Genomic DNA, 19,619 nt, shown 5'->3' with positions numbered 1-19,619 from the left:
GCTGATCCATCTCTTCAGCCTATATTTCTTATATTATTGTTCCAACCACTTCCAGCCCCTTCGCCAAGATACCATCCTGCTTTATAGGGATTTTCTCAGAATATGCTGTCATAATTATTGCTATAACAATTTCTGCCTGTCCTGGGAATTTCTTCAACCTTTATGGACCTATATGCTATCTTAAATCCGCTTTCTAATTTGTTTATAGTCATGGCAGACACACTAACTGATTATGTTTGGGATAAATACAAAGCCGTGGCAATAAGAATAGAAAGTAACTTCTTCTATTGTTTGGATTGGCAGCAACAAACTAACCATGAGGGAATCTCTCACTGTTGGCAAAGCTAGATACTGGAAAAGTAGAGGATCATTCCCAGACTTGAAACTATGGCTGGGTGCTAATTTCACCTCCTATGAAATGGATGCTTTAATTTGTCCTTGTGAAGGAAAATAACGATATATTCACATTGGAACAAAACAAGCTCAGTGATAAGTATGATTAAACATTCTGTGTATTTAAAACTCATCTTTCAGTTACAAAAATAAAATTTTACCTCTTGAAATGATTCACCAGGACTCCAACAAGTTCTCCAATTCGACTCTCATGGGTTGGCTGTTTGCTGAAAAGGCAGACAATGAGGTCTTTGTTGTCTTTTGTATGGAACACTACGAGCTGGTCCTTTCCATTGGAGACACTCAGACCAGTCAACTGCAAGGAGACGACATGCAGAACACTATTAGGATACCTCTCAGAAGAACGAGTTAGGTCAGGTTACAGTAATGATGCTGATGGCTTTTGCCTTTATCAAGTTCCATGAAATAAATAAGTAGGTTTAAGAAAATGAAAAAGGTAAAAAATGAATGAGATTGGAAATCAAGGAAACAAAAAGACGATTCTTTCAGAAAATGAATAAAATTGACAAGCTTCTAGCATGCATTTACAATAGAACTATAGTCTTTTTCTATCAACTACTACCTATTTATAAAAATAATCTGAAGAGCTTCTGTAAGGCAAAGGACACTGTCAACAGGACAAAATGGCAGACTACAGAATGGGAAAAGACCTTCACCAACCTCACATCCAACAGACTGCTGATTTCCAAAATACATAAAGAACTCAAGAAACTAGATACCAACAAACTAAATAATCAAATTAAAAAATGGGGTACAGATCTAAACAGAGAATTCTCAACAGAAGAGTCTCAAATGGCTGAGAAATATTTAATGAGACATCCTTAGCCATCAGGGAAATGCAAACCAAAACGACTCTGAGATTCCATCTTACATCTGTCAGAATGACTAAGATCGCCTTTAATCCCAGCACTCGGGAGGCAGAGCCAGGTGGATCTCTATGAGTTCGAGGCCAGCCTGGGCTACCAAGTGAGTTCCAGGAAAAGGCGCAAAGCTACACAGAGAAACCCTGTCTCGAAAAACCAGAAAAAAAAAAAAAAAAAAAAAAAACCAAAAAACCCCCACAAGCTCATGCTTGAGAGGATGTGGAGTAAGGGGTACACTCCTCCACTGCTGGTGGGAGTGCAAACTTGTATAGCCACTTTGGAAGTCAGTGTGGCGGTTTCTCAGAAAACTGGGAATCAATCTACCACAAGACCTAACTATATCACTGTTGGGCACATACCCAAAGGATGTTTAAGCATACCACAAGGACACTTGCTCAACTATGTTCATAGCAGCTTTATTTGTAATAGTCAGAACCTGGAAACAACCTAGATGTCCCTCCACTGAGGAATGGATAAGAAAATGTGGAACATTACACAATGGAGTATTACTCAGCTGTAAAAAACAAGGTTGAAGACAAATAGATGGAACTAGAAAAAAAAAAAAAAAAACATCCTGAGTGAGGTAACCCAGACCAAGAAAGAAAAACATGGTGTATACTCACTCATAAGTGGATATTAACTGTAAAGTAAAGGATAACCAGGCTACAATTCACAGAGGCTAGGTAACAAGGAGGGCTGAAGGGGGGACACAGGGATCTCACTGGGAAGGAGAAATAGAGGCAATCTCCTGGGTGGACTGGGGGTAGGTAGGTGGGGATGGGAACTTGAGGGATCAGGTTGGAGTGGGAACAGAGGGATAGAGTAAGAAACCACTGGAAAGAGGGGGACTTCTTGGGGTCAGGTAAAAACCTGGAGCAAAGGGATCTACAGGATGACCCCAGATAAGACTCCTAGCAATAGCAGATACATAGCCTGAACTGGCCATCTCCTGTGACCAGATTGATGCCTAGCCCAATTGTCATCAGAAAGGCTTCATCCAGCAACTGATGGAAACAGATGCAGAGACCCATAGCCAAACATTAGGAAGTGTTCGGGGAATCCTGTAGAAGAGGGGGAGAAAGGATTGTAGGAGCCAGAGCAGTCAAGGACACCACAAAAAAACTCACAGAATCAACTACCCTGGGCTCATAGGGGCTCACAGAGACTGAACTGACAACCTGGGAGCCTGCATGGGACTGACCTAGGCACTCTGCATATATGTTATAGTTGTATAGCTTGGTCCCCTGTGGGACTCCTAACAGGGGGAACGGGGCTGTCTCTGACTTTTACTGGCTTTTGGGACCCTACTCCCCATACTGTGTCACCTTGCCCAGTCTCAACACATAGGGAAGTGCTAGTCTTACTGCAACTTGATATGCCATGTTTTGTTGATACTCATGGGAGACCTGTCCTTTCCTAAACAGAAACAGAGGAGGGGTGGACTGGGGGGTGGGAACAGAGGGAGGAGTGGAGGGGGGAGGAGAAACTGCAGCTGGGCTATTAAATAAACAAATAAATTTATATAAAAAGAAAAGACAAAAAGGAGAGGCATTATAACCAGAACTAGGAATTCAGGGGGCTATCACCACAGACCACAAAGACATCACACATAAAAAAGGATTATTTGAACAACCCTAGGTATAACAGCATAGTCAACAACTTAAACCAAACAATTCCTTGAAAGTACAAACTACTAACCCTTCCTTCCTCCTTCAAGTAGCTTAACTGATCTGTATTTGTTGAAGAAATTAAATCTCTAATTAGAAATATTTCAATAGAAATTCCAGGCTCAGATGATTTCATCAGTGAATTATACCACACATCTAAAGAAATACCATCAATTCTCCATATTTCTTCTAGAACATAGAAGGGAACACATATAACTCATTTTAAGAATCATTCTGATACCAAAAATAAAGATAGTATAAGAAAATAATAAGCTGATACCCTCCATGAATTTTGATATAAAAACATTAGCAAACTGAATCCAATAACATATTTGAAAAATATACATTGAAACAAAAACAAAACAAAACAAAAACTAACAAACAAAATGCCTGGCCTTACAAAGACATTTTAAAAGCTAAAATCTTTAGATTTTACTTAGAAATCTAACAAAGTATGTGTGTAGACCTACATATTGAAAACTATTGAATGCTGATAAAGTCAAATTACAATACAGATAAATGAAAGAAAAAAGACCCTGAACAAAGGAGGAAAAATACATTTAGAGACTAGAAAATTTGATAGTGTTTAGACGCCAATTTTCTACAAATTGATCTACAGATTAACATAACCCCAGACAAAATGTTTTGGTTAAATATTAAAAAGCTGATTCTGAAGTATCTATGGAAAGTCAAGGGAACTCGAACAGCCACAGAAATTTTGAAAAAGGAAAGCAAGGCTGGAAGACTCACATCACTGATTTTAATAATATTTATAAAGCTGAAGTCATCAAGACAATGTAACTTGAAAGAAATGAAAACTAAGATCAGGAATACAGCCACACAACTATGACCAATGCATTGCCCACAATGCATTGTGCAAAGATGACTAGGCAGAGAACAGACAACTTGGGATATTTGGGCATCTACATTCCAACAGAAACAAATATTTATTCAAATCACATCCCTCACAATTCAATTCAAATTGGACCATAGGTCTAAACATAAAATGTTAACTATAAAACTTCTAGAAGAAAACTAATGATTGGAAATTACCTCACCCAAAGAAGGCATATGAATAGCAAATGAACATGAAAAGATGTTTAACATTCTTAGCAATTTAGAAGATGGCAAATAAAAATCATAATGAGATGCTACCACAAACCTGCCTGAATGACTAAGAACAAATTAAACGAACCATAACACAGACAGACGCATTCACAAGTGTACACACACACACACACACACCCCAATTAATGAAAACCTCAAACCTTTGTTAACACAAGAATTAAACATGGTTGCTTACAGCAGCTCTATATGAATGCACCCCAATGAATGCAATCGAATGCCTATCAATAGATGAATGGATAAACAAACCGAGAGACATCTAACAACAATACTCAGCAATGAGAAGGAACAAACTGATGACGCAGATTACTCTATAAGCATAAACATCAAAGGTATTATGTTAAGTGAAAGCACTCAGTCTCCAGAGGTTACGCACACATGACTATGACTCCAATTATGAGTTTTCCAGTATGATGGAGCCACTTTGTGTCCTGACCAGAGCAGTGCTTACTACAATATCTTAAGACTCATAGCCTTATATACCAATCTCACACATGAAAGCCAATTTTATTATGTGCAAAGTAAAAATTATGGCTCCCTGGCTGTTTGGACCCCAAGGCACCCTACTTTGGACAACAAAGCAGACACTAGAGTGATCTCTCATTTTGGGCGTTTGTTCTCCCATTGCAGGCAATACTGATGTGCTACCTCCTGAGTACCTCTGGTGCCATGAGTGAGCAAGCAAGCAGTGGGGACCAGGCAGCTGCAGGTCAGGGCACATGCTGAATCTAGCAAAGATAGAAACCTCATTCTCAGGGGAGTCAGTGCGGTTAGATTCTGGAGACTGCCCAAGCACAGGAGAAAACTCTTGAGTTGTAGACATGGAAGGCCAGGGAGAGCCATACATTTTACAGATGAGAAAAGCAGGGTTCAAGGTGCTCAGCTGATGTGTTGACCCAGAAACTAGAAATCAGGCCATGAATTGACTCACACCCACTTTTTCCTATCATACTCAGTTTAATTTCTTTTTGTTTTTCTAGTGCTGGAGATCCAGCTCAGAGCCTTGAGCATGCCAGCAAGTACTCTACCACTGATCTACACTGCCAGCCCTATCATAAAGCTTTTCCAAATACCACACGTAAATGAACACAAGATTCTTAAGTCAGTATTCCTATGAAAATATTTTCAGAGGAGTTGAGTTCTCAGGTAGATTTTGTTTGCTTGTTTATCGTGTGTGTGGGCACCCACAGGCCACACGGCATGTGTGTGGAGGTCAGAAGACAACTGGTGGGAATTGGTTCTCTCCTTCTACTACGTGCATCCCAGGGGTGGAAATGAGGTCACCAGCTTTTACCCACTGAGCAGTTCCATCATCCCCTGGCTGTGGTGCATTTTAACAAATGTCAGGTCAGTGTTTAATGGAGAGCATGGAAAACAGTACAATAATTGGAAATCGTTCACTAACCTCTGTACAAATGGTTGTCTGAGGCTAGTGGTAAGACAATACAGCAATTTCTCTGCCACTTAGACATATTGCATCCCAATGATTTTTGTGTGATTAAATTAAAAATATCATTTTCATTTGAAAAAGCATTTTTATGCCTATGATGCTTCACTGTCATTTGATTACTTTATTTGCGAAATCCAAAATTGAATTTATGCAGCACTTCACAGGAAAGCTTGATTAAAGCCTAATAAAATGAGAATTAGAGTAGCAGTTAACTGCCAGTGCTTCCCAGGAGCGTTAGCTGCAGGGGCTGGGGAGAGCAGCTGGAGGCATCATGCTGCTAGGATCCCCACTGGAGCGCACACACACACACACACACACACACACACGCACACACACACAAGACCACTTCCCAGAATGCACTTCCTTGCCACCACCTAGTCCATCAGAGCTTCTTTTCCCATTCTCTATCTTTCCCTGTGGAGGAAGGAATTTGTTCTTTGTGTACTTAGGGTGTGTCAAGTCCTGGAAGAAAGAGAGCAAGCAGCACTTAGCTTGCTCCACCATACAAGGAAATATTAGGTCTCCCTGTCTGGAGGCAGACAAACAACACTGAGAAGTCTCCTTCTGTTCTGGAAGACCGCATGGTGAGTGGGAGGACTGTGGGGCTGAGGGAGACCTGCCTGTGCAACCCACTTCAGTCATGTGATCTCAGACACCCGTTCAATTTCCTGGGGACTCAGCCTCCTCTTCTGCCATCTCTCTGGCCCATGGCATGGAACTCTTCTTGATCCTTCTGCCTCAGAGCCTTTCAAGTGCTGAGATTACAAGCACTGCCAGGCCTAGATGACAATTCTTACATTATTTAGAGTGCTCTATTGCACAGAAAAATGTGGAAGCCATCCTGATTACTTTAACTCTGGTAGCAAGATCTGATGAAGCATAAACGTTTCATGTTCTCCCATTCTCATGGTCTTATATGAGTGCCCCCTCCCAATCAGAAGTGAGTTTCATGAATACAGACGGGGAAATCCAAAATAATCAACAAGCTGAATTCACAAGTGAAAGATGGCTTGCACTAGGAAAAACACTAGTAAAACTCAGGTGGTTAGAAGGCCACATCTTCCTGTTATTTGTATAATCTATGCTTGTCTAACTAGAGTTCATTCCTTGAGGTCAGACTTGATGGCTTTCAGTTCTTTAAGGTAAGCATACAATTCTGGATATACATTATTTTTATTTTACAACACCTCATGTATACAAACAATACCCCTTTCTACAGCAAGTGGTAAGGGCTCATATGTATTTATTATTATTTCATCATTCTTATTGGTTATAGCTTTTTCTGACTACTTGGTAATCTGTGGCAGTAAAGTGTGGTAGACAGAGGAGAAAACAAATTTTCTCCTTGGAGTTAAAGTATGAAAGGCCTCAGATCTGGCTGATCACAGAGAACTCCACCTGGATCTTTTAATATAACTAAAATAAAAAGCTTGTGTGTGTGTGTGTGTGTGTGTGTGTGTGTGTGTGTGTGTGTGTGTGTGTATGTGCACACGCGCGCGCACATGCATGCACGCACACATACACATAGGTGCTGGGGAGGTCAGGAGAGAATCTCCTGGAGCGTGAGCAGTCGTGAGCTGCCCATGTGGGTGCTGAGAACAGAACTTGGGACCTCTGAAAGAACAGAATGCACTCCTAAACTTTGAGCTCTCTCTCTAGTTTGTAATGTGATTTTTAATTGATAGACATATGCCACCTACATCTTATTTTTATAAATAGCAGGTAAAAAATAAGTAATTGTAAATTAAAACATATAACTCCACTCCTATACAACTTAAGAGCACTTCCAGAGAACCAGCACTCACATGGTGGTTCACAACTCTCTGTAACTTTAGTTCCAGAGGATCCAATGCCTTCTTCTGGCCTCCAAGGGCACTGAATGCATATGGTGCATACACTTACATGTAGGCAAAACACCAATATTCATAAATAAAAAAATTGAAAAGAACTTAGAAAAAAAATTGAGACATTAACTGCTGGTAGGAATGTAAATATGTTGCCATTATGGAAATCAATATGGAAATTCCTTCAAAAACAAGAGAGCTACTAACTAATTCAGCCATAGCACTCTAGGCATATACCCGAAAGAACTGGAACATAACATACCTTGCAAACTCATGTTTGCTGTGGCACTGTTTACAGCAGCCAAGCTCTGGAACCAACCTAGAGTCCCATCAATAGATAGATAGATGGGTTAAAAGTGGCATATATACTTCGTGGAATTTTGCTCAGTAGAAAGGAAAAAAGAAATTATGTTTCTTGAAGAAAATGACCAAGACCGGAGATGATTATGTTAAGCAAGGCAGACTCAAAAAGACAAGGGTTGAATGTTTTCTCTTATGTTTAGAACCCCAGACTTCTCCCATATGTGGAATCTAGATGTATATGATATGAAAACGGCAAGGAGACTAGTCAGGAAAAGAAAGGAGATTAGTGGGAGGGAGATGGGAAGTGAATACGGTCAAAGCACATGGCACATGTGTATGAAAATACCAGAAGGAAACTGCCATTTTGTATAATCGGTATATGCTAAAATTGAGGTACAACTTACAATATAATTTGCATGTGGCCTATTTGTAATATTTAGTATACAGATGGATGATTCTGACACCAAAGTCAAGATACGAAATATACCTTCACACCAGTGTGTTCCCTCAGGCTGTTCTTTTTCATTTTTCAGGCTTAGTTCTGGATCTGCATAAGACTGACTTCAGTGTTTCTGGGGGGTGGATGGGTGGGTTGTGAGACAGTCTACTCTACAGTGCAGCCAGCCTCAAACCAGGAGCAGTCCTCCCTCCGGCTTCAGTGTACAGAGCCCCAGGACTTCAGGTGTTTTAGCCACTATGTCCCGCTTTAAAAACTCTTATTGGTTACCAAGATGACTATTCAGACAGTTAAATCCAAGGGTCCACTGTAGTAAGAACAAACTCACAAAATACTGAACTATCTCCCTATCCATTATTTATATAGGTATCTACTACTAGACTGAGAATTTCCTATATATATATATATATATATATATATATATATATATATATATATTGCTCTGGTCCTCCCTGACCTCTGGCTCTTACGGTCTTTCTGCCTCCTCTTCTGGAACGGTCTCGGATTCTTGGCAGGGGGATGACGGAGATGTCCCATCTGTGGCTGAGCACGCCACTGACACTTGGTCTCTGCATTTTGATCAGGTGGGAGTTCTTGCTAACTACTGTCCACTGCACAAGGAAACTTCTCTGACGAGTTCTGAGAATTGCACTCATCTATGACAAATTCTAATTTTTAAAGGTGACATACCAGCTAAACACTATGCTGCTGGTCTTAAATGGGCTATTTAAATTCCTTTTATTTTTCCATGACAGGATTTCTCTGTGTTGCTCTGGCTGTCCTGGAACTCATTCTGTAGACCAGACTGGCCTCGAACTTACTAAACTTTTATAGTAACAGAATGTAGGTCCCCCCACCCTGCCCCCACAATTACCTTTGGGCTGGCAGTGCCACACAGTGATAGAGCACTTGCCTGGCATGCTTGAGGCCCTGGGCTCACTCACTCACAGTAATTAAAGTACTTGACAGGAAGTTTGAAATTTCAGCTGTGTTGGTTGCTGTGGCAGGGAGGGGCCATTGTCTGCTGAGGGCCACTGTAACGGTCACTTTCCTTGTCTGTTTTGCTTCCCCTTCCCCTCCCATGTCTTTATACCTCAACCAGAGTGTGTCCCCATGCACATGTCAGAGAAAACTGGGGGCCCTGACAAGGACAGCTGTAAATCCCAGAATCTTAAAAGTGAACTAATTTCTGAAGCATGTGTATCACAGAATCACAGGCAAAGGCTTAGGTGCTTCATGACAAAAGACCAGTAACATAATAGGCCGTGTCACGTTGAAGAATTCACTCTTCAGGGACCACTGAGAACTTCCTGGGAGGAGACCACTGTGTCTTGATTCCCTTGGGGGATGATTGTTCTAGATTTACTCTGTGGTCTTCTCAGTAGGAGGCCCTCTTCTCTTAGCTGGCTACAGCCCTCTCAACACACATCTCAGAGGACCATAGTAACTTGGGGATTTCTCCCCTCCAGAGAGATGTGGGTGTTGATGAAATCAAAGTGGTCATGAAATTTCTCCTGGTTCTGCTTATATTCTGATATATACGCTGGTTCTTTGAATTTTTTATTCTCTACTTCATTTCTTCAGTTTGACTGCAGGGCTATAATAATTACGCTCTTTTGATCTCAATCAACAAATTGACTTGGCTGTTTCTCAATGGAGAACACTCTGTTTATTCTGTTTTCCCTTCCGACACTTGGAAGGCAGCTGGGCTGGCTCTTTACAGGGCTCCTTGTAACGCCTCACTTTCTCCCTCTCCCCCTCACTTCTCTCTCTCCCCACTCTCGCTTTTCTTGTTCCTGCCTTCTTGTCTCACTAAGATTTAAATCCCGAATCTTAACGATACTGTTTCATCATGGACATATCACACTGTTTGGGATAACTGAGAGTTTATCTCCCTGTAAACAACCATTGGTCAAAACAACTAAACACTTGGCCCCAAGCCACTATCTAAGCAAGCTGACTGTCCTCAGGTGACCATGCTGAGAGGAAGCCAAGCCTCACAGAGCACAGAAATTCTGGCTCAGCAGTATTGGTTTGGGCAATCCCAGCTCTGGGCCAGGCAAGCATGAGGGCTTCGGTGTTTTCACAGCCCGTTGTTTACCTTAATCTTTTTCTGCTGTAATAGCATGATATCACAGTATCACAGGCAAGGCAAGCCACGATGAAACAAGGTTTACTCTGGCACATAGCGCTGGTCTGTGGTTGAGGAGACACATTTGGAGTCATCCTTGCTAGCAGAATCCAGACATGGGGCAGGATATCTCTTGGTCTATGTGTGAGTCTCTTAGGTCTCTCTCTCTTCCAGTATAGCCACCAGTCTTCAGCATGGGCTCTACTCAGGACCTTATCTAGTCATAACCATCTCCCAAAGGCCCCACCTCCAGCCACATGCTTTGATTAAATTTCCATCCTCTTAGATGTCTATAACTGGGATTCAGTTCCCATGTGGATCTCACAGGAGGTAGACGGCTCTCAGGTACAGGAGGTGCTGAGAAGCAGCCTTAGTATCCTCTCGGCTGAAGCCCAAGGCACCGTGGAGCAGAGGTGAACTGGCCTCACTGACCCTTTCCAAACTCAGCCCACAGAATCTGTGAGCATAAGATGGTGATTTAATTATTTATTTCTCCTGGGCCTGGGATACTTTGTTACCTAGCAACAGTCACTGGAATAAAAATATGGAGAGAAGAGGGGATGCCACCGTAACAGCCCTAACACAGTTGGCATAGGCTTTGGGAAGTGGGTAGGAGGTGGAAGAGGAGCCTCCTGGGGGACACTGATGGGTTTCTAGGAGGTGTGACATGAAGGCTGCAAGTAAGGGAAGGAAAACAAGTCCTCGGACCAGGAAAAAAGGTATTCTGGTTACTTAGGGGGCAGGTAATGTGACAATATTAGTGTCAATGAAGAAGTAGGGATAGAAAATGCACCAGCAAGTGTGGTGATCCAGATAAAGAGGTTTCTAGACAGAGTAAGGGAAATGCCTTCTGGCTTCTTGCTATGAAAAAAAAAATGTGAGAGGAAAGAGAAGATCCTAATAAAGAACTGTTCATCTTTCATGCAGAATTTGAAGGAAATATAAAGAAGCCCGCAATCGCTGGGCTTCAAAATACAACTGTTCCTTATTCTCAGCTTCTCCAGATGGCAAATGATTCTCAAATTAAGAAATGGTTTCAGGGCAATGGATCAAATCCAGATCAGGATTGTAAGATCTGTTGTCGCAACCTCAGAAACATCCAAAGCATTGCTTCAAAGAATGTTCCAGGCAGATGAAAGGCACTGAAAAGATCTTTAGGGCATGTCTTGTGAAATTTCTCCACTGAGACCAGTGTTCCAAGAGTCTCGAGGACCTTGTTCACAGCAGCACAAGAAGCTCAAACACAGAGCAGATAGTTTTGCAGATTCTCGGCTGTGTTCCTTCCCTCTAATAGACTAGACCATATATGAGATGTATGGTGGCTTCATTCTGATTCACAGGAGGGGACACAGATTTCAGACTGTACTTCAGGAACAGAAATCACAATGCAGATGCTTCTGAACCCCTAGTTTCTGTGGGGAAGTAGTTAGGTTATGAAGGCAAGCTGCAAACACAGATGGCCAGCGTTGATGAGCCTACCATTCTCTCTTCTTTGAATGGGCATCCATGGAGAGTAACCATCCCAGTCCATGGGACAATTTCTGTTTAGCTCACCAGTCTTTTTTTTTTTTTTTTTTTTTTTGGTTTTTCGAGACAGGGTTTCTCTGTGTAGTTTTGCGCCTTTCCTGGAACTCAGTTGGTAGCCCAGGCTGGCTCGAACTCACAGAGATCCACCTGGCTCTGCCTCCCGAGTGCTGGGATTAAAGGCGTGCGCCACCACCGCCCGGCCAGTCTTAATATGGAAGGAATTCTACTTAGGGGGTGGAACCTGGACTGAATTAAATGATTAAGGTCTTGGTTTTTGACCTTGAAACCTTACACCATCAGGGGACAAAACTTTGGGGGAATCTTGGAGGGGGGAAGAACAATATTTAATTTATTTATACACACGCACATTCTTTCTCACATTCTTACATACATTTGGTTATGGGGATCGAGCCATATATATACACTAAGCAAGTGCTGTGTACTGTAACTACAGCACCAACCTTACACCTTTTAAAAAATTGAGTCTGGGATGTGCGGTGGTAGCGCACACCTTCAATCCCAGCACTTGTGAGGCAGAGGCAGGCAGATCTCTGTGAGTTCGAGGCCAGCCTGATCTAAAAAGTTGAGTTCCAGGACAGCCAGGGCTACACAGAGAAACCCTGTCTCGAACCACCCCCCCCAAAAAAAATTTTGAGTGCTGGGCACTCAACCTATGGAAACGCCTTTTTTGTTTTTGTTGTGTTGTTGTTGACACAGGGTTTCTCTGTGCAGCCCTGACTGTCCTGGAACTCACTCTGTAGACAAGGCTGGCCTCAAACTCAGAGATCCATTTGCCTCTGCCTCCTGAGTGCTGAAATTAAACAGCTCTAAAATGCATTGCATTTTATTTAACTTAGTGTGTGTGTGTGTGTGTGTGTGTGTGTGTGGTGGTCAGAGGACAACCTTCTACCTCGTGGGTTCCGAGGATTGAACTCAGGCTGTTTTGGCAGCTGGCAGCTTTACCTGCTCGGTCCTCTCACCAGTCCAGGATAGTTTATTACTCAGCAACTGTGACCAAAATATGGAAATTTTTTTTGGTGGGGAAGGTGTTTAGAATTGAACCCAGGATCTTGTTAAATACATGTTCTATCCTTGAGAGCTACACTCCAGTCCCAGCAGACATACTCATTTTATAAATACGTCATGGAAAGAATGTATAGTTTGTACCTAAGACTTAATTTCCTAATAAACAAGTATCCTCTTGACAAATTTATTGTTTTTAACATGACTGAAAAAAAAGCCTCTATTCTGGAAATATTTTCTACCTGAATTAAATAGAACCAAATACTTATTTTATTCTCTTAAGGACTCAGCATTACGGTGGTGAAGACTAATTAGTGTGTTTTAAAACAGATGCATATTCAGGGATGCTGGAGTCCCCACGACCACACTCCTGGGCAACATACTCAAATTTCATACTAATATATATATGAACCACTTGGAGTTTTAATGGTGAAACAAAACCCATTATACAAAATATGAGCCTTGGACAATAAAAAAATAGTCTCAATAGAACTGATTTTATACACAAGTGCTTGTTATGAGCCTACTAGTACTGATCAATATTATTCAGGCCAATGAAACGAATTATAATCAGCTGATTAAAGGGCTAAGTTTACATCATTGACTGGCAAGGCCTTTGAACCCTTGATTATAATACCTTGATGTAAGCCTCTCCATAAAACTGTTTGGTAAGTTTCCAATCCCAATCCACCTCACTGCACTGAATAAATAACATCTCCTTGTCCAACTTCGATTCTTCCAAACACCGACACATCCTGACAGGGATCAAGGGCACCATCAACAAGAATGTTTACAGCCTATATATCATTCTCATTGCAAATGAACTGCACACTTTAGAAAATGAAATATAAATTCATCTAGCAAGTGACACAGGATGAGCTGGCTTCCTTTTTTAGTCCTTGGATCCTTTATCCTGATGTGGGAAAGGCCTTATTTATAGGAACCACACTGGGCTCTTTCCATGTTTGGTCTGAATGTCAAATTCCTTACTAGGAAGGTAGTTAAAACCTAGTGTGGCTCATGGGCAATTGTCTTCTTTTTGTTGAAATCCTCACATAGGACACTGGAGGTCTCTGCCCTAAGAACACCTGGTACTTTGAGTACTGGAGCTTATCTTATAACCAAATAGCAAAACAATTCTATAAAAAACTGAATTTTTAATTTCAAAGAGGCTGCTCTGGGGAAATAGCTCCAGAAAGCACTTCAATGAGATCTGCAAGACCAAGCCATCTAGTGGAAGTCAACTGTATCTCCTCTGAGTGTTTGTTCCTTCACTTTTGGCATTCATATATTGCAGCCATCAACATGCATGCCTATGGCAGATGGGCTCTCTTTTAATTACTGCCTCAGATTTACTGTGCGGGTTTGGGAACCATATAATCAAATTCACCACCAGGGTACATGAAGCAAGACGAATGGCCCAAGAGGGCACTCCTTTAGAACAAGCCGGCAAAGCTAAGTGCTTAAACCCTGGCACATCTATTTTGACTATTCAAACTTACATTCTGACTGTGGCTCATTCGGGCCAGTGGTTCCCAACTGTGGCTGCACATTAGGAGCACTGGGGATATTCTGATTTGTTTCATTTGGGAAGCTTCCCAAGTGATTCCAATTGTATAAGACCACTGATTTAGATGAAGCTACTAAATAATTGGGTCTTAGATGGCCAAATTATTATTTTACAAAGATAATTGTTTTACTAATTGATTCTAGTTTTTAAAAAATCTATTTTTAATTTATTTTTCTCTTTCTTAAAATACCAACTTAATTAAGTTGCTTTCCTTATTGGTCTTTTAATTGAAATTCTTTATCTTACCAATTAATGACCCTCCTGATGCAAAAAGATTATGCACTCATCATTTTAGGTACACCGTTCTGATCCTACCTTTGCCAACAAGTTGAATCTATACACATTAGCTTATCTCTATTTCAGGAATGATGGGTGATTTCAATTGTACTCTGATCATTTTGGCCATAGTGCTATGAGATGGGATTGTACTTGCCTCCATCAATCACACTGTGGCAGGGATTCTGAGGAGTACTTTGTAACCTGTAGGAGAGGAAGGGAATCTAATCCAAGACATACAGGAGGCAGCAGATAACACACCAACACATATGCATGCATGCAGACATGTGCACACACATGTACACGCACATGCACATGTGCTGGGGAAGCCCTATCAATGCTCTCTGCCTCTTTATCTGAAAATGGGGTCTTAATATTGCCTCATAGAAAGGATAACAAAATTATTTAAACTGCTACATGGAGAATATTGAACTAGTGCACACAGAGAATATTTTTTAAACTGTTAATTTGAATGAAGAATGGCTCAGGAATCTCTTGTGTCCTATGTCTTCTCTCTACTTCTTGTGCTACAGCATCCACAGAGACAATTCCCAGAGTCCCTGAAATGGCTTCCATACCTCTTCTCATTTCAGTCCAGAACATATCACTTAAAATCATCTACAGCAGTGGCTCATGTAACCCTTTATGGGGTTCTCAATTTGTGGGTAGTGACCCCTTTGGGGATTGCATATTAGATATTCTGAATATCAGATATTTGCAATTCATAACAGAAGCAAAATTACAGTTATGAAGTAGCAATGAAATAATTTTATGGGGGGGGTGTCACCACACATGAGGAACTGTAGTAAAAGGTTGCAGCATTAGGAAGATTGAGAACCAATGTGTCCTAGTTAGGATTTCTACTGCTGTGAAGAGACATCATGACCACAGCAACTCTCTCTCTCTCTCTTTCTCTCTCTCTTTTTTTTTTTTTTTTTTTTGAGACAGGGTTCCTCTGTGTAGTTTTGGTGCCTGTCCTGGATCTCACTCTGTAGACCAGGCTAGCCTTGAACTCACAGAGATCCGCCTGGCTCTGCCTCCTGATTGCTGGGATTAAAGGTGTGTGCCACCACTGCCTGGTGACCACAGCAACTCTTATAAAGGAAAGCATTTAATTGAGGTGGCGGCTTACAGTTCAGAGGTTCAGTCCATTATCATTATAACGAGGGATATGGTGGCATGCAGGTAGACATGGTGCTGGCTACATCTTGATCAGAAGGCAACAGAAAGTGTCTGTGACATTGGGCAGTATCTTCAGCATAGGAAGCCTCAAAGCCCGCCCCCACGGTGACACACTTCCTCCAACAAAGCCACACCTCCTAGTAGTGGTACTCCCTTTGGGGTCATTTTCTTTTAAACCACTACACACTGGTTTAAGAACTTGGAAAAGGGCCAGGTGGTGGTGGTGCATATCTTTAATCCCAGCACTCAGGAGGTGAATTTCTGCGTTCAAGGCCAGCCTGGTCTATAGAGAATTTCAGGACAGCCAGGGATACACAAAGAAACTGTCTCAAAAACAAACAAACAAACAAACAAACAAACAAACAAACAAGAACTTGGAAAAGAGGGCTGGAGAGGTGGCTAGGCTGTTCAGAGCATTGGTTGCTCTTCCAGGCAATCTAGGTTTGATTTCCAGTACCCACATGGTGGCTGGCAACTATAATTCCAGTCCAGGGGTCCAATGACCTCTTTGGACCTCCATAGGCATGAGACACACACACACATGGTGCAGAGACATCCATTCAGGCAAAACATCCATAAACATAAAAATAAAAACATCTTAAAAAATTTGGAAATGGAGTTGCAGAGATGACTCAGTGATTAAGAGTATTGGCTTCTCTTCCAGAGGATCAAGGCTCGATTCCCAGTGTCCACAGGCGGCTCACCATTTGTAACTCAAGTCCCAGGGGATCCAATGCTCTCTTCTGGCCTCCTCAGACACCAGGCATGCATGTGGTGCAGAGACATACATGCAAGCAAAACATCCGTACACACAAATGAATACAATTTTAAAAGGAGTAAAAAATGGGAACTAAATACTTATGCCCGTCAAAGAAAACACACAAGAGCTGGCATATACCTATGGACCCCTGTGCCCTTGGACAGTCAGTTCTTCCTGAGCAGCACAGTTTCAGCATTTAATGCTGGAGTGTGGTGATGGGTCTTCCCAGCCTCTAGGGCTGCTAGAAATGGATCCCTGTGGCTTAGCCACTCAGCTGTGGTGTCTTGTTATAGCAATTGGGCCCACTAAGACAGACGACTCCACCCTAGATGGCTCTCCAGACAAATGACTGTCTATTGGGCTTCTCATTTGGCATTCCCCAGACACCTCAGTGCAACCTGTTTCAGGACTATTCTTTCCAGGACCTCTGCCTCTTTCCCTACACTTCCCATCTTGGTGAGAAGTCAGGACTGCTATCTACTCAGGCGTCCAGGAAGAAACTTCTGACGTGTGACTCGCTTTTCTCAATGCCCACAGCTTCTTGTTTGTGCACCTGAGTAGCGTTTTTCACTTTTAAAGATTATTTTCATTACTCCCTGCCTCTCTGTGTGTATCCCATGTGCGTTCAGTTGCCTATACAGGCCAGCAGAGAACATACACTCCCCTGAAGTTGGAGTTACAGGTGGTTGTGAGTCACCGAACATGTGTGCTGGGAACCAAACTCAGGTTCGCTGAAGAGAAACAAGTGCTCTCAATCCCTGAGCCGTCTTGATAGGCCCTTGAGTAGCTCTTGAACCACCACCTGCATCCCTTTCTCATTCGTGTCTGAATTGAGGCTTTTGTGATTTCTCAGCATGCCACAGGAGCAGCTTTTCAACTGCTTTTCCTGTCTCCAGTCTTAGCCTGTCCAGTTCACCCACCAGCAACCATTTATCGAAGACTCACTGTATGGAGGGAAGTGTTCTGGGGTTAAAGTCCATGGTCTAGTGGGGAGACAGACTTTAGACAACCATGTAATGTGTCAGGTGGTAGCAAAGAACACAATAATAGGAAAGGCACAGAGAGGGATAGCATGGAGGTCAATGCTTCATCTTGGAGTACTCCTTTGAGGGACTATGTGAGGTGCCCACACAGTTGTCTGAGAAACAATTCTGCAAGAATAAGCCACAAGAGTGGAGAGCCAACAGTGAGGCCCCAATGCTGGCTTCCTTTTGTTGCTCTGACTTCTTTAGGATTGCCAGTTTGCAAGGGGCTTGAGAGCAGTTTATGGTTGCTGAGCACTTCAGTTAGCCATGTGATGGGAACTATGCTATGGACTTCACATACGCTATTTCAGGTGTGCTTACAACGCCCACTGAGGGTGTTGGTGCTCGACCATGACCTGTATACTCCCACAAATCCTAATATCTGTGTTCTCAGACTCCACTGGCTATGATTGCATTTACCTCATGTACTGAAATGGTCTTTAAATGCAAATAGGGCATTTTCATAACTCCTCCAACTTTGTGAAAAGCCAGGATCTGAAATGTCAAGGATGCTGGAGAGCAGGAGTGGAAGGGCAGATGCTGGAGGTGGCTTCTGAGGCAGGAAAATGGCTGCTTTCTCTACAGTCCAATGAGCACTTTAGCAAAGTGGGGCAAGATACCGGTCAGTTGTGCTGCCCCTGCAGGGCAGTCCCTCAACCATGGTACACAGTAACGAAGTCTCTGGGTAGGTATAATTCCAATAAAATAGAATCTTTTTAATGTCTGTCATTTAGAAGATCAGATTCTTTCTGTAATGCAGTTAAACTTCATTGTAACAGTTTTGTGCAAATAAAGTTTGTTCTGGATCCAGCTAAAACCAGAGAAACTCATTTACCAGATGCCTATCTAGGGCCACAGTTTGGGACCAGCATGCTCCCCGCCCCCAGATTGGGTGGGGTGGGAGCCAAATGAGATGATGTACGCATTATTATTATAAAGGATGGAACCACTGATTGATTGATTGATTGATAGATTGATTGGGTGTTTTTATGTGGATTAGGTTAGTTTCCAACTATTGAGGCTCCTGCTTGAGCTTCCATAATACTGGGGTTACAGGTGTGTACCACAATGTCTGGCTTATATTACTCTTGTTTAAAAAAAACCTTTTCAAAAGACTGACCTTGAACTTCAAGGAAATTTGACTTTTGATAGATCGTGTGGTGGTTCATGTCAGCAATCCCAGGACTTGGGAGGCTCAGGTGGGAGGATTCCAAATTTGAAGGCAGCTTGGGATACATAGTGAGTTCAAGTCCAGTCTGATCTAAAAAGCAAAATCTTGTTTCAACCATAACCATTGCTGCCTCCTTCTTTCTTCATCTATTTGGGCAGTTATGAAAAAATACCCAAATTGGATGTTTTTTAAACAATGTGAACTTATTCCTCACAGTTCTGGGTGTTAGGAGTCCAGGATCAGAGGGCAGTAGATGTTCAGACAGCCTTTGGGCAGCAGACTGCTGACTTCATGATGTCCTTGTGTGGTGAAAAGTGTGAGGGTCATTTCAGCCTCTGATATAAAGTCATTAATCTTGTGAGGGTAGAGCCCTCTCCAAGGGCCCATCACCTAATACTATCACCTTGGGACTTGGGATGTGAGCACAGGAAGTTCAGAGAAACAGACCATTGTCCCTGCTCTGTCTTTTTCTCTCACATATACATATACACATATGTCAATTGACTGAATCCAATTTGCAGACAAATCCAAACTTTGAACAAATATTTCCTCAGGAACTAAAACAATAGACAGACAAACAAACCCCCAAACAAAAAACAAAAAGGGCTAGGTGTGGTGGCATATGCCTTTTATCCTAGCACTCTAGAGGCAGAGAAAGTGGATCTTGAGAGCTTAAGGCTTGCCAGGGCTACACATAAGATCCTGTCTCAAAAAGCAAAAATGACGGGGCTGGAGAGATGGCTCAGAGGTTAAGAGCACTGACTGCTCTTCCAGAGGTCCTGAGTTCAATTCCCAGCAACCACATGGTGGCTCACAACCACCTGTAATGAG

General features: G+C 42.2%; 1 protein-coding gene across 1 annotated transcript in view; it reads right to left on the bottom strand.

Annotated features, from left to right (window-relative positions):
• The window catches only part of Myo1d (myosin ID), a 313,484-nt gene that overhangs the window by 82,366 nt on the left and 211,499 nt on the right, over positions 1 to 19,619 (bottom strand). The window contains exon 21 of the mRNA XM_052759911.1: positions 555 to 709. Within this exon, the coding sequence (XP_052615871.1) occupies positions 555 to 709 (155 nt within the window). The remainder of the gene's footprint in view (positions 1 to 554; positions 710 to 19,619) is intronic.

This window comes from Peromyscus californicus, unplaced genomic scaffold (genome assembly GCF_007827085.1).
Source record: "Peromyscus californicus insignis strain IS unplaced genomic scaffold, ASM782708v3 Scaffold_3__1_contigs__length_106647218, whole genome shotgun sequence".
NCBI classification, from domain to species: Eukaryota; Metazoa; Chordata; class Mammalia; order Rodentia; family Cricetidae; genus Peromyscus; species Peromyscus californicus.
Note: the sequence above shows the minus strand (reverse complement) of the source record. Positions and strands in the feature narration are given on the sequence as shown.